We start from the raw sequence: 12,869 nt of genomic DNA on the forward strand, positions 1-12,869 counted from the left end.
CAAGGGTCGCACGTTCGAGGAGCTCGATATCACGTTCGAGCGCAAGGTGCCAACCCGGCAATTCAAGGACTATGTCATTTGAACCAAACTCGATGCCTATGTGCTATCTTTGTTGTATTCCGCGGCCTTCGAGGTAGAGCTATGCAGGATGAACGGTGCCCAATATATTCTGTATGATGTTCCTTTTTAGTATTGCTATGTGATTCTGCATTTGCCTAAGCAGTCTCCGAGGCTTTACCCTGGATGTTCTTCCTAGCCAAGATGTAATTCTCCTGGTCCTTTGCCCATTGTTTTGAAAGACTCGATAGGGGTACCGGCTTGACCTCTGAGGAGACCAGAACTTCAGGGTCTATAGTGCGAATCTTTGTTCCGCTTGGGAGGTTGTCTTCGGCCGGCAATCCATTCTCCTCTAGGTTCTTCATCACCTCTCGCTCCTCGTCAGTACCCTCTTTGCGTAGCGCCTCCCAGAGCTCCTTGTCGGACAAAGACCATAGTTGCTCTTCCTTTACCCCTCCACGCCTGATTATCGTACCGATGAGTTGTCCAGTGCGGCGGTACATTTCAATGTGCGCGGGATTAGACCACATATCCCGGTCTGCCGCCATATACTCGCGTGCCAAGGTCTCGGCCGCCTGGACGTCGTTCATGACGAAGAGACGATCTTCAGCACTCGCGTCGGGATATGGCACCAGGTGGGCAAGCAGCTCCCTGATATCGGCGGGGCCCAAGTGGCCAGGCCTAACCATGTCGCGCAAGCTGTAGTCGAGTCGATCGGCGCACAGGTGCGGCGCCGGCCGCTCCACCAACCCAAACAGTTCCTCTTCAAACACTTTCCCACCCGCGAATCCATGCTTGGAAAGTATTGCCGGCAGCTCGGTCGAGTTGACGTAGCGCATCTTGTGCACCTCGTGGAAGCTCTCGTCCGCGTCACCGTTGCTGGCAAACGCCCAGTCGATGACGTGGCTGAAGGCGGTGTGGGCGATGTCGTGGAGGAGTGCAACGACTTGCTCTTCGAGTGATGCCCCGGCTCCCCGCACCAGTAACAAGGCGCCGATGGAGTGCTCGAGCCTGGTGACTGGGCTTGTCAAGCCGAGAAACCCCGTGACGCCGTGCTGGCCGACCTCTCCGAGCCGCTGCACCGCAGGACATTGCAAAAGCTCCACGAGAACAGGTTCCGATATATCGAAGTTGCCATATAGCTCATCTCGTATCAGGAGGCTGCCCTGCAGCTGGGGCTCAATGGATTGGAAGAGTCCTGTCTTGTGTGCCGCTGCCATTCTTGTTGATGGTGTCAAGTATGGACACGCAATATCTGAGAATTCAATGATTGCCAATGATGACATGCCATTCCAGTGGGGCCGATCAGATCTTTAGGCAACCACCCTGAATAAGCTGCATAAGGGAAAGCCACACGACTGTTGGTAAATGAATTGCCATTGGTTTAAGTGGTGACCTAAGTGTTCATTCAACCTGCACTGCACAGAATCAACATCGGCGGTCAGTACAATCATATATATCGAAAGTACTGTTGACCCTATTGGGCGGGCTCAGCCCATGTGAAGTACCACGCTGGTTCGGATACTTACAGTAATTATCTACGCACACAAGTCAAGAGTTTCATGCTGTGCGAGGAAACGTAGGTAGGGGACACACTTGAAGTTCCTTGCCTTGGACCTGCAAGGTGGAGGTACATAGTCTCATACCCAAAATGGCCACCATCAACAACTCCCCCACCCAAAATACGGGTAGAATATACTTTCAGACATACATGCAACACAATTATGCCAAGCCCTGGCTCACTGCCAAATAACGATATCACAGCCGCAAGGTTTCCCTGTGCCACACCATATGCATGAAATACAGCACAGGGGAAGACTACTAACCACTCAAAGCCGGCTTTCCCCGAGTCGTGCCCTGAACTACAGCCCTCATCGCATCTTCTAGTTCCGCCGTGATCTGGAGATACGAGCTACGGCAAGTCAAATAGCAGGTGTGGTCCGGTACTCTCCACTCTGGATGAGGCAGATCGATATCCGCTCCGCCGGCCAACAGCGCCTCGACGACGTCTCTGTATCCTAGCCACATTGCCAACTGCACAACCCGTCCGCAGCCCGTCCCATTCTTCCGCTTGTCCCGGAGTTCTATCTCTTCTTGCCATGAAGTATTGTAGTCGGGGACGAAGCTATCCAAGCAATGATATGCCGCATTGGCGTCAGCGCCGTTGTCTAGCAGGAATCGCACCATATTCGTATCACCATGCCTTGCCGCCCTTACCAGGGGAGAGATATGGTAGTGTGGCTCTGGCAGATCTGTGTTGGAACCGCACTGGAAATCCCAAGGACTGGGTGGCCTCGATGGGGCGGGCAAGAGCCGGTCACCCTCCTCAAAGTCACATGGGACTCCTTGGGCAACCATCGCCTCCGCCATCGAGGTATCCCTCAGTTCTACCGCCAAGCAGAGCGCCCTGATACAAAAGATGCGGCTGGTCCTCGAACCTAGGAGCTCTACAAGGGGTATATCTCTCCTCCTCGCTGCCCTCATCAAACCGGGGCCGTCCACCTCGTCATATGTCCGATCGGCGTCAGCGCCGCGGTCCAAGAAAAGGCTCACGAGATCGGCTCGCCCGAGTTCCACAGCCCATTCGAGGGGTGTGATATCTGCTCTTTCTCTCTCCCAAAGTTCACTTACGATTACCCCAATAGGGGCCTGCCTGACCTGAACGATTGAAGAGTTCAACAAATCTGCAACCCCGACCGCGCAGCTGTCAAATATATGGGCCACTGCTTGCAGGTCCCAACCTTTGTACAAAGCCTCTTTGAGCAGCGCCTTGGCACGTTCAGAGCTCGAACTGTTAGCTTGACCAAGGTGGTCTGCAGTCTCGGTCGGATCCGGCTGCTCGATTGGCTCGGGAAGAACTGGGTTGGAAATTTCAGACGAGTTTCTCACTTGACCTTGCGGCATTGGGACCTTCGAGCCGCCAAGAAAATCGATCAGTTTGTATAGGTATCCATCTCTCTCTTCGTACTCTTCGGGATGCTTTGGCGGCTTCTTAGAGGCAGTTGTTTCGTTGCGGAAGGTGTTGACCAATAATATTGGTGGTGGTATGAAAGGGCTCAGCAAGTGTTGAGGCCCTTTGGCAAGGAGGGCGTGCCAGTCTAGATCCCGAAAGAAACTGTGACTCTTGATCCCTGATACTCCATCCGCTACACCCAGACGGCTTGCGGGGTCCTTCTCGAGAAGGCGACGCAAGACATCTGCCGCAGCGTTTGGTACGTACGCAGGAACATCAAGGGTTGCTCTAAGGACTTTGCGGTCTCTCTCGATCGCATCCGAATCATAGAATGGGGGTAGTCCAACCATCATCTCGTAGAGAAAGGCTCCCAAGATCCACCAGTCTCCAGCTGACGTAGCTTCATCTCCACGAAGGACTTCGGGAGGCGGATATTCCAGCTGGCTTTTGCGAGACTCGTTCTCAGCGAATAGTGCTGGGGTGCAGACGCGGATGTTACCAAACGGGTCCAAGAAGACATTTTCTGAGCTCAGAAGAGCGGTGATGCCCATATCATGTAGCGCCTCCAGAACGCACACAAGTTGAGCAGCATACAGTCGCGCCTGCTCGATGGGAAACCGTCGTTCCCTCTGAAGGTGGCTGAAGAGGGATCCGCCCCCGGGTAGAGGACTCAGCAGATGAAGTAGACCTGGTGACCCATAAACAAACCTCACCGGTGCAAGCAGAGGGTTGTTCAAAGACTTAGTAGCCGACCCATGCCGATAGTCGCCTGATGAGATGGTTGATATAAAATATAGGTTTCGCGGTTCTATTTCCTTGGAGAATCTCACTTCGCCGATGTTTAGTGTCAGTCTTTCCCACAAGCTCAATTTCGGTATAGACCGAAGGTTTCCCCAAGAAAGTGACACGTTTAAGTCGACCGTTGCTACATCGTCGTGGAACTGAAGAGTCTGCGGGTCTTTGGTGAAGGATCCAAAGAAAGGACCCAGTTTGGCGGTCCCAAGATGCATCATGTCATCCTTTCTGGCAGATCGGTTCGAGTCAAAGTTGCGAAAGAGAAGATGTACAGTTGCCTCACAGGATCGTGTTTCGTAAGCAGATACATCCAAGTGAAGAATACTCCGCCGCCCTTGTGGTAGCCACAGTAGGTCACGACGCCCTTCAACAGGGCTCAGCCTTGATGGATCAATAAGGGACTGGTGACCGTCTAGCTCCAAGATAACAAGTGGTTTCCATCGCCTGTGCAAGCGAGTTCTGACCTGCCAGAACTCGACAGATAGGACGCCATATTCAACCGGGCCAGCAGACTGGGAGGAGATAGAGCCAGAGGCATGCTGAGCGATCTGACTCATAGCATCTGATGGGTCTGGCCACGGACAAGGTGTGAGAACTGGCGATGTTGGACCGTTAGGTTCGGCTGCCCAATTCTGCTCCCACAAGCTTGAGTAGTTGCGGCCCGGTTCTCCTTTGTTTGGAAGAGAGTCCGTGGTAAACTGTCAGTGGATTGAAGGCCGGATGGATAGGGCATCAGTGAAGTGAATATACATTGATCTGTGGTATCGGCCATTTTATTCTGGGTTCGTGTTCCAAAAGAACTTAACGTTGCAGGCCAATGCAGTCATCCCCAACCGGGTTGACTCTCTATAAAGACAGTAGGAGCCTTTGTAAGATGACAGAGACCGCACCTGCGACATGCCGAGAAAGGTGCTTCCTATGGTGCAGAAGGGGCGTGCGGAGTAAAGTAGAGAATGCGAGATTTTAGCCAGGGTTGCACTGCCACGGTTGTGAGCTTGCGTGGCAATCACCCCACTCTGTTGTTGGTTGGGGAGTGCGAATCTTTCGCTAAGCTGCATATAAATATCTGGATAGAATACGATACCTAGGTAGCTAGGTCACTCTTTTCCTTTCCTCACATGCCCTGTGCTCTCCGCGCAGGCAAGGGGATCCTCCAAGGTGCTCAGAGGTTGGTGTAATGATACGGGTCTTAAGACGGTGTTGTAGAGCATTGGCTGTGACTTCACGCAACTTCTAATTGCAGTTGCCAGCTGCCAAGATGAATCCCCTGTTCAATGTTGTATGTGAGGTTGGTCATGTTTTGTTTTCTGCCCCGAGAGTCATGTGATTGCATTTCGTTAGAATTCGTAGTTTAACCCCGCCAAATGCTAGACAAATCGGCTTGGGGGTGATCTTCAAACCTCTTATGTTTTTTCTCCCTCACGACCTTGTGCCCTCGATTTCCGACGTACCCCGTTTGCTTATTCCATCTTGTCCTGTTCTACCAGAATGAAGTTCTTTGTCGATGACCTTCCAGTCCTATTTCCGTATCCGAAGATATACCCGGAGCAATATGCCTACATCTGCGATCTGAAACGTAATGATTAACTGTCACATCAGGCCCTCTCTTCGTGGCCTGAAAGGTTGACACGCATCACTAGGAACACTCGATGCTGGGGGGAAATGCCTCCTGGAGATGCCATCCGCGACCGGCAAAACAGTGGCGCTTTTAAGCCTCATCGTCGCGTACCAACAGCATTCGCCAACCAGGCGAAAGCTCATCTACTGCTCCCGTGAGCTAACAGGTCATGGACATTCCCTTGCATGACGTTAATCAATATAGGTACAATGTCGGAAATCGAGAAGGCACTACTGGAGCTAAAAGCCTTGATGAAGTACCGAGCTGTCGAACTTGGGTATGAGGAAGAATTTCGCGGCCTTGGGTTGACTAGCAGGAAGAACCTGTGCCTCCACCCACTGCTCAAGCAAGAGAAAAGCAGCAGAGTCGTGGATGCTAAATGTCGACTCTTGACTGCCACATTCGTGAGGGAAAAGAGAAATCGAGGCGAAGATCTTGAAGGCTGTGTTTATCACGATGTATGGCCTTCACCTCCCATCCTAGCCAAGAATGAGTCCCACTAACTTGTTGCTCACATCTTAGAACCTGGATTTGCTCGAGCCGCGCAATCTTATCCCAAATGGAATCTGGACATTGGACGACCTACTACGCTATGGAGAGCAGCATAAACAATGCCCGTACTTTACTTCTAGGCGGATGGTGTGTAACAAGTCTTACGCAACTATATCGTACGATGTCCGCTGACTTTAAAACACATATAGATGCAGTATAGCGATGTTATCATATACTCACATCACTACCTCCTAGACCCAAAGATCGCCGAGACTGTTTCCAGGTCCTTCTTGGTAGATAGTATTGTTGTCTTTGATGAAGCTCACAACATTGATAACGTATGCACCGAGTCGCTGAGCTGCGATATCACTGATGAAGCTCTTGGGCGGGCCAGTCGAGGCACACAAAAGCTCAACCAAAGAGTCAAGGAGATGAAGGAGACCAACCACGACAAGCTGAAGGCTGAGTACTATAGGCTGGTCGATAGCCTGCGTGATACCATTGACCCGAGCCAGGAAGAGGAGTGCCTAGTCAATCCGGGTAAATCATATCACATCAGCCAGTTGAAGCCCGAAGCTAACATATCTCCAGTCCTTCCCCAGCATCTGTTGCGAGAACCTGTACCTGGCAACATTAGAAAGGCAGAGCATTTTGTGAGCCTTTTACAAAGGTTTATTGAATACTTAAAGGCATGCGGGCTCTCTCACTCCGTTCGCAAAATCAAGTTATCCAAGCATTGTCAACGTCAGTTGTACTAGAACTGACCTTATGATGCGTGAGGGTTGTGTAGACTCGCATCAAAGCCCGTCAAGTCATCTTAGAATCGCCAGCGTCTTTCCTGGTTCATCTCAAAGAGCACACCTTCATTGAGCGAAAAGCTTTGCGATTCTGCGCAGAACGCCTCGCCTCGTTGATGAGGACTCTTGAGCCGACTGATGATGGCCTGGAAGACTTTCTATCCCTCGGAGACATTGCTATGTTTGCGACCCTTGTGGCGACATATGACAAAGGATTCAATGTCATTCTTGAACCTTTTGTCTCCAATACAATGGAGGTGTCGGACCCTGTCTTGCATTTCGTCTGTCTTGATGCTGCAATAGCCATCAAACCAGTATTTGAGCGGTTTCGCACTGTCATTATCACCTCCGGAGATCTCTCTCCTCTAGAGATCTATCCCAAGATGTTGGATTTTACTCCCGTTATGGAGCGGTCTTATACTATCACCTGGTCATCTCGACAATCCTTCCTACCAATGATAGTCACCCGTGGGAGTGACCAAACCGCTATAGCTACGAGTATCCGGATGCAGCATGACCCTAGTGTCTTACGGAATTATGGTCGCCTTCTTGTTGACTTTGTCAAGGTTACCCCGGATGGCTTGATTGTCTTTTTCCCTTCATCTCTCTACATGGAGTCTACCATTAGTGTGTGGCAGGGGATGGGCATACTCGATGAGATATGGCGTTACAAGGTACTCTTAGTGGAAACGCCAACTGCACAAGAGACCTCGCTAGCTCTTGAAACTTACCGTACCGCTTGTTCAAATGGGCGAGGCGCTGTTTTTCTATGCCTGGCTCGTGGAAAGGTCCCTGAGGGAATTGATTTCAGTCGTCAATATGGGCGCTGTGTTCTCTGTATCGGAGTACCCTTTCACACGGAATCAAGGATCATGAAGGCTCGGCTAGAATTCCTGCGTCAAACATATCGCATTCGAGAGGACGACTTTCTATCGTTCGACGCGATGCGTCACGTAACACAGTGTCTTGGGCGTGTTATAAGGGGCAAGGATGACTACGGCGTTATGGTTCTGGCTGACCGTCGATTCGAGAGGAAAAGAATGCAGCTCCCAAAGTGGATCAGTCACGCTCTTCTTGAAGCAAATATCAATCTCAGCACCGACATGGCTGTGAGCAACGCCAAACAATTTCTCAACGAGATGGCTCAGCCACTTCCGGTCGACCAGGATGGCGTCGGCACCTGGGGGCTTGAAGATCTGCGAAGGCATCAAGAGGAGGAACTGGCCAACCGACCAGGCGTACCACCACCTCACTCCGGTACTGATCAACAGAGCTGATATTGATTTGTCAGATATTTGAAGATTAGTGGGAAATACAACGGTTCTTTAACAATTCTAGACAAGGAAGAGAAATGGTATCACTGTCGGCATAAGCAGGAGCAGCACAGTAGCTCTATCAAGACAAACGGGTCGATAAGATACAGAGACAGACCACCGAAGAGGCCACATCGGGTCACTGTGATATCTGGTCAGGGAACTATCAGATACCTACGGACAACGGCACATTTGAACACGCAGAAGAGAGAAATAGACAAAAAGAAGAATAAACCGTGTAATCTTTAGATGGATTCATGTACTCAGGCGTTTACGTAAGGTAGCAAAGAACCCTTGCAGAAAGAAATAAACCCCACGAAAGAACTAGACCCTAACGTTGCAACTCTTGAAAGAAATCGCTCGCGAAACTTGCAGATTCATCATCACGGTTCACTAGTAGTAAAGCAACAGTGTGCGGAACTACCTCTTTTAGAAATGTGCGCTCCTTGTTATGTCCCGGCGCCCGACCAAGCCTCAAGATATTCCCTTCTACGGTTCTTGCTGGTAGGGACGGGATGTCTGGTAAGAACTAGGGCCCGGTGCCGCTTCATAATCGGGCACATTCCCCTGGCGCGGATAGGCACCATATCGAGGGACATCGTGTGCCTGTGGCTGTTCCCGGGGCGGGCCATACGTCTGAGCCGGCGCCATCCGCGGGCTTCTCGAAGCTGTGGCGTAATCTTGTTCCGGGCCATACCCGGAGGCACCGGCAATAGACGCCATGGACTGCGGGTCTAGGGCAGGCGGACGAGTATATGGGTCGTGACTTGGAAACTGTCGCTGGGGCGCAAAATTTGTCTGCCGTTGTGGCAAGTCCTGCGTCATGTATGGATCATGCGGCGCAGGCGGATAAGGCTGCTGCTGCGGCGGTTGCTGAGGTCTGGGCGACAGGTCAGGCCGAAACTTGTCACGGAATGAGTACCTGTGCTGGGCTGCTGCCTCCCTTCCTCTATAGGTGCCATCACGCCGTCTAAGACGTTCGCCGAAGGAGTCGGCGGCGGCCATGGTAGCTTCTCCGATGACTCTCTCGAGGGCGCGAAGGCCCAGCTCCCTAGCTCGAGTCTCGGAGTCGGTGCCGTGTATGCTCCGCAGGTATTCAAGGAACGCCAGATAGGCCTTGGATACGCGCTTGACGTGGCGGACTTTGAGGTGGACTCTGGCGTGGGTCTGCTCTGCCAGGTCGTGCTTCTTGTTCTTGGGCTGGGTGTCGTACTCAGCCAGGGCGAGGGCAGTTTGGCAAGCATTGCGAATCTGGCGACCGTTCCAGCGGGCATCTTTGTGGTGATCCCAGTACTCACGGACGTGATCCTCGATCTCGTCCTGGTCGATCTTGATATGGCGGCCAGCAGCCTTGTAGCGGTCGCGAATCATGTTGAGGTTCAGTCGGCAGATTCTGCCAGTCGAGACCCTGTCAAGCTGCGGGTAGTGCAGGATCATATGGATGCGGGAGGTGAAGGCTTCGTCAAGATCACCCACGCGATTAGTGGTAAGGAAAAGAATGCCGGCGTAGTACTCAAGGACTCGTAGAAAGACTTGGATAAGACTCCTGTTAGTAACTATCACCGCATTTCACCCCACTCGTCGTTACTACCCAAGGGGATGGCAATGGAGCTATGAGCTACACCACAATACATACCCGCTACTAAGCCATTCCTAGTGAAGTCGTCGCGTCGACGGGCCGCGAGGAACACATCGGCCTCGTCCAGGAGTAGAATGCAGTCCCACCGGCTGGCAAGAGCAAAGGTCTTCTGCAGCGATTCCTCCACTTCTTCAGCGTTGGTTCCTAAGTCACCTGCAACAACATGAATTAGTCGCAGTCCGCCATCTTGAAGAAATTGAGATCAGCCTCCACTTACCACATGTGATTTGAAATAGCGGCTTGCCAAATGTTTCGGCCACACCCTCTACGTAGTCTCAGCATATCCTGTACTCCTGTTCTTGTGTGTTTGTGGACAACTTACCAGCAGTCGTTGTCTTTCCAACCCCAGGAGCGCCATGAAGGAGAATGATCAGGCCCTTACCTATAAATAATGTGTCAGCCTAGCGAGGCTTTTCAAGGCTAGGTCTGATCAACGGCACGCATTGCTTACCTTTGCCTTTGACGATATCCACCTTTTCGTTTCGCCTCTTGAACGACTCCTTGTTCCTGAAATGCTGCGACACAAGAGACAACACCATTTTCTTGTGTCCAGGAGGGAGGACCAGCTGAGAAAAAGTCGTCTTGCTGGCGTTGTTGGAACCATCATCGTTGTCGCTATCGTCACTCGTGTCTCCGCCTTCGTTGTCATCACTGTCCTTTGTATGAGTACCCTCGAACTGGGCCTCTGCAGACTCTTCTGCCTTATCTATGTCGCTGAGAAAATCCAAGTCCAATTTTGCTGTGAGATATTGTTAGCCCAAGAACTCTCTTCATAACCCGTAATCTTCGGTCAATTTTCACTTGACTTGCTTACACCAAGATCGATTGCGCAGGACAAAGCCAAAGACGGAATAGGACATTATCATGAAGTCGGCGGTAGTCAAGAGAGATCCATCGGCCTTGACCTCTGCGACGTTACGCGCAACCAGAGAGACAGGAGGCTGGACGGTTTCCGAGGAGTCAAGCTTCTCGAGCTTCGCGGCAACAAAATCTTCATGTGCCTTGGCCTGGACAACTGTGTCGAGATGGATGTTTTGGCGGAAGCAGCATTCGGAATTGCAGAGTGTTATACTACTGCTCTTGTCCGTATAGGTGCCATGCACACGGCTAAACTTCGGGCGTTGATCGGCGTTCTCCTCGACTGCAAAAGCTTCTTGCACGTCGATCATTACCTGGCTTTCAACGTCGTCGCGCTTGTCCGCCGTGAGTCCGGCATAATCCATATGCTTGACCGCCGCGACGGAGACGAATTTACGGCCACGGCAAGCTAGTTCCTCCCGGAAAATCTCTATCTCTGTCTCGAGCGCGCGGATCTGGGCGTCGCCCTCGAACTTGGCGAGCCGCCGTGCCACCTCAGGCATCTTCATCACGTGGTAACGGAGCGGTAGAACCTCCAGCGTAGTAATACTCCGCTCTCCGTCGAACCTTTTGACTAGGAAAGGTTCCACGACGGGGCCGAGCAGAGTGCCGTCGTAGCTGATGTACACACATGAGATGACGGCATTCTGTGCAGCCTCCATTCTGTCATCCTCATCGACATTGCGGTTTCCGAAGATACTGTAAGGGTCTTTGCCCCTGTGCTGACCACTATCGACGGCCGCTACCTGGTACACCTGCTTGCCGTTGGCCGAGATCACAAAATCGCCCGGCTTGTAGATGTGCCAGATATCAGAGAAATGGATTTTCTCACAGTGAACCGACTTCAGCCAGGTTATACGCTTGGATAGATAATTGTCCATGAAGCTTATCAAGCAGGACAGGTGCTGTAGATCCTCTTTGGCTTTGCTGTAAGTCTTTTCTTCACTTGTGTTGAGGCTGTTGGTCCCGGCTGGAACATCAGGTTGGTTGCCACCAGCATCGTCGAGATCAGCAAGAGTAGGGGCAGGCGTGGCAGGAACTGGACTAGGATCAAGTTTCCCGTCCTCAGGCAAGGCAGTGTTGAGTTCAGCAACACGGCCTGTGAGTGTTTCGTGCATCTTGCGGATGGCGATGTCGTAGTGAGTGAGAAGGCGGTAGGGGCGCAAGAGAACGACGCTGGGGTTCTGGATGTCATTTCCGGGGGAGATTTCCGATTCTGTGAGCTCAGATAGCAATCTGATTAATGGCTCGGAGAATATACATATGCGTTCGGGGAGCACTGTGTGGCCGTCATACTCTGGCTCCGCTTTCTCAGACGTATTCTTGGCGACGGGTGGCCTAAACATGTGTCTGAGGAAGGATACACTGGTTGAAATCTTGGGCTCGCCCTCGAGTATGATAATGGCTGAGGAGAATGGACGACTGGAACTTAGCAGGACGGCGCTGAACCCGTTCCAGTCCATGATGAGCAGTCCGGGTAGGTCTCCTTGCGTAAGCGATTCAATCGACGGAGACACGTTGTTCTTGCTGCTGCCAACAACGTTGCCATCGCCGTCTTTGATTTGAACCTGACCAGCACGGGCGTTCCAGAGTTTAAGATCATCCTTGAGTTGCTTCTTCTTTTTGAACTCGGCGTACCGCTTTCGCTGCATGTTAAGACGGTCGACCTCCCACTCAAAGTCGCCTCGCAGGCGGGCCTGAAAGTAGTCAAAGTCGCGCGTCCTCGTCGACTCGTCGCTGTCCCATGCGTCGCTGTCAGACTCATCCCATTGACTGCGGGCACCGAGTTTGCTCAGATCCGGCGGTCGCAGCGACGTGGGAATTCGAAGTCCCTCGATGGGCAGCTTGTCCATCTCCTTTTCGAACATGGAAGCCGCCCGAGCTGTAAGGAAGTACCGTTTTCCCGCCCTCGGTTTGGAAATATGATACAGACCCTTTTGTATCTTAAACATGCCGTGGTCGTCCTGTATATCACTTTTTCCTTTCCCGAAATCGGCGCGCTCTTCTGCCGTTCTCTCAGCTTCTGTCTCTGCCTTCTGTACCCATTTCCGGGCACGCCGAGCTTGTTGCATCCGCTCAGGAGGCAACTCTTCTTCGTCCAAGATCAAGCCGCCTGAGCATTGCTTCTCGAGGAATAGCAGCCTCTCCTTCAAGGCTTTTATTTCATCTATGACGGTTCCAGATGCTTCGGGCTTTGTTGTGAGGTCATCCCGCTCGTCATCCCAATCGGTGCAATCGGCGGGAGCCTCATTGTTGCTGACGGACTCGTCGACTTTCTTTGCCTTCTCCTCGGCCATAGTAGTTCCGCATAGGTGATTACGGAGAGCAAAAGTGCTAGACCAGCCAA

General features: G+C 52.0%; 4 protein-coding genes across 4 annotated transcripts; 1 reads left to right on the forward strand and 3 right to left on the reverse strand.

Annotated features, from left to right (window-relative positions):
- Window positions 1–215: 215 nt before the first annotated feature.
- E0L32_000215 (uncharacterized protein) lies at window positions 216–1,277 on the reverse strand (the record flags this gene model as incomplete). The annotated part of the gene is made up of 1 exon (XM_031136298.1): window positions 216–1,277. One exon carries the CDS (start codon window positions 1,275–1,277, stop codon window positions 216–218), a length of 1,062 nt encoding a protein of 353 aa, XP_030997592.1.
- A 601-nt stretch (window positions 1,278–1,878) lies between these two features.
- Window positions 1,879–4,362, reverse strand: E0L32_000216 (uncharacterized protein; the record flags this gene model as incomplete). The annotated part of the gene is made up of 1 exon (XM_031136309.1): window positions 1,879–4,362. The coding sequence occupies one exon, from the start codon at window positions 4,360–4,362 to the stop codon at window positions 1,879–1,881; it is 2,484 nt and encodes an 827-aa protein (XP_030997593.1).
- A 1,270-nt stretch (window positions 4,363–5,632) lies between these two features.
- Window positions 5,633–7,989, forward strand: E0L32_000217 (uncharacterized protein; the record flags this gene model as incomplete). Its single annotated transcript, XM_031136320.1, has 5 exons — window positions 5,633–5,881; window positions 5,946–6,062; window positions 6,125–6,455; window positions 6,507–6,568; window positions 6,706–7,989. 5 exons carry the CDS (start codon window positions 5,633–5,635, stop codon window positions 7,987–7,989), a joined length of 2,043 nt encoding a protein of 680 aa, XP_030997594.1.
- Window positions 7,990–8,514: 525 nt separating this feature from the next.
- E0L32_000218 (uncharacterized protein) lies at window positions 8,515–12,819 on the reverse strand (the record flags this gene model as incomplete). Its single annotated transcript, XM_031136331.1, has 6 exons — window positions 8,515–9,557; window positions 9,662–9,817; window positions 9,882–9,929; window positions 9,987–10,046; window positions 10,116–10,403; window positions 10,479–12,819. 6 exons carry the CDS (start codon window positions 12,817–12,819, stop codon window positions 8,515–8,517), a joined length of 3,936 nt encoding a protein of 1,311 aa, XP_030997595.1.
- Between the last annotated feature and the right edge of the window lie 50 nt (window positions 12,820–12,869).

The sequence above is a fragment of the Thyridium curvatum genome, assembly GCF_004353045.1.
Source record: "Thyridium curvatum strain D216 chromosome Unknown NODE_1_length_1224711_cov_81.814160, whole genome shotgun sequence".
Lineage (NCBI taxonomy): Eukaryota > Fungi > Ascomycota > Sordariomycetes > Thyridiales > Thyridiaceae > Thyridium > Thyridium curvatum.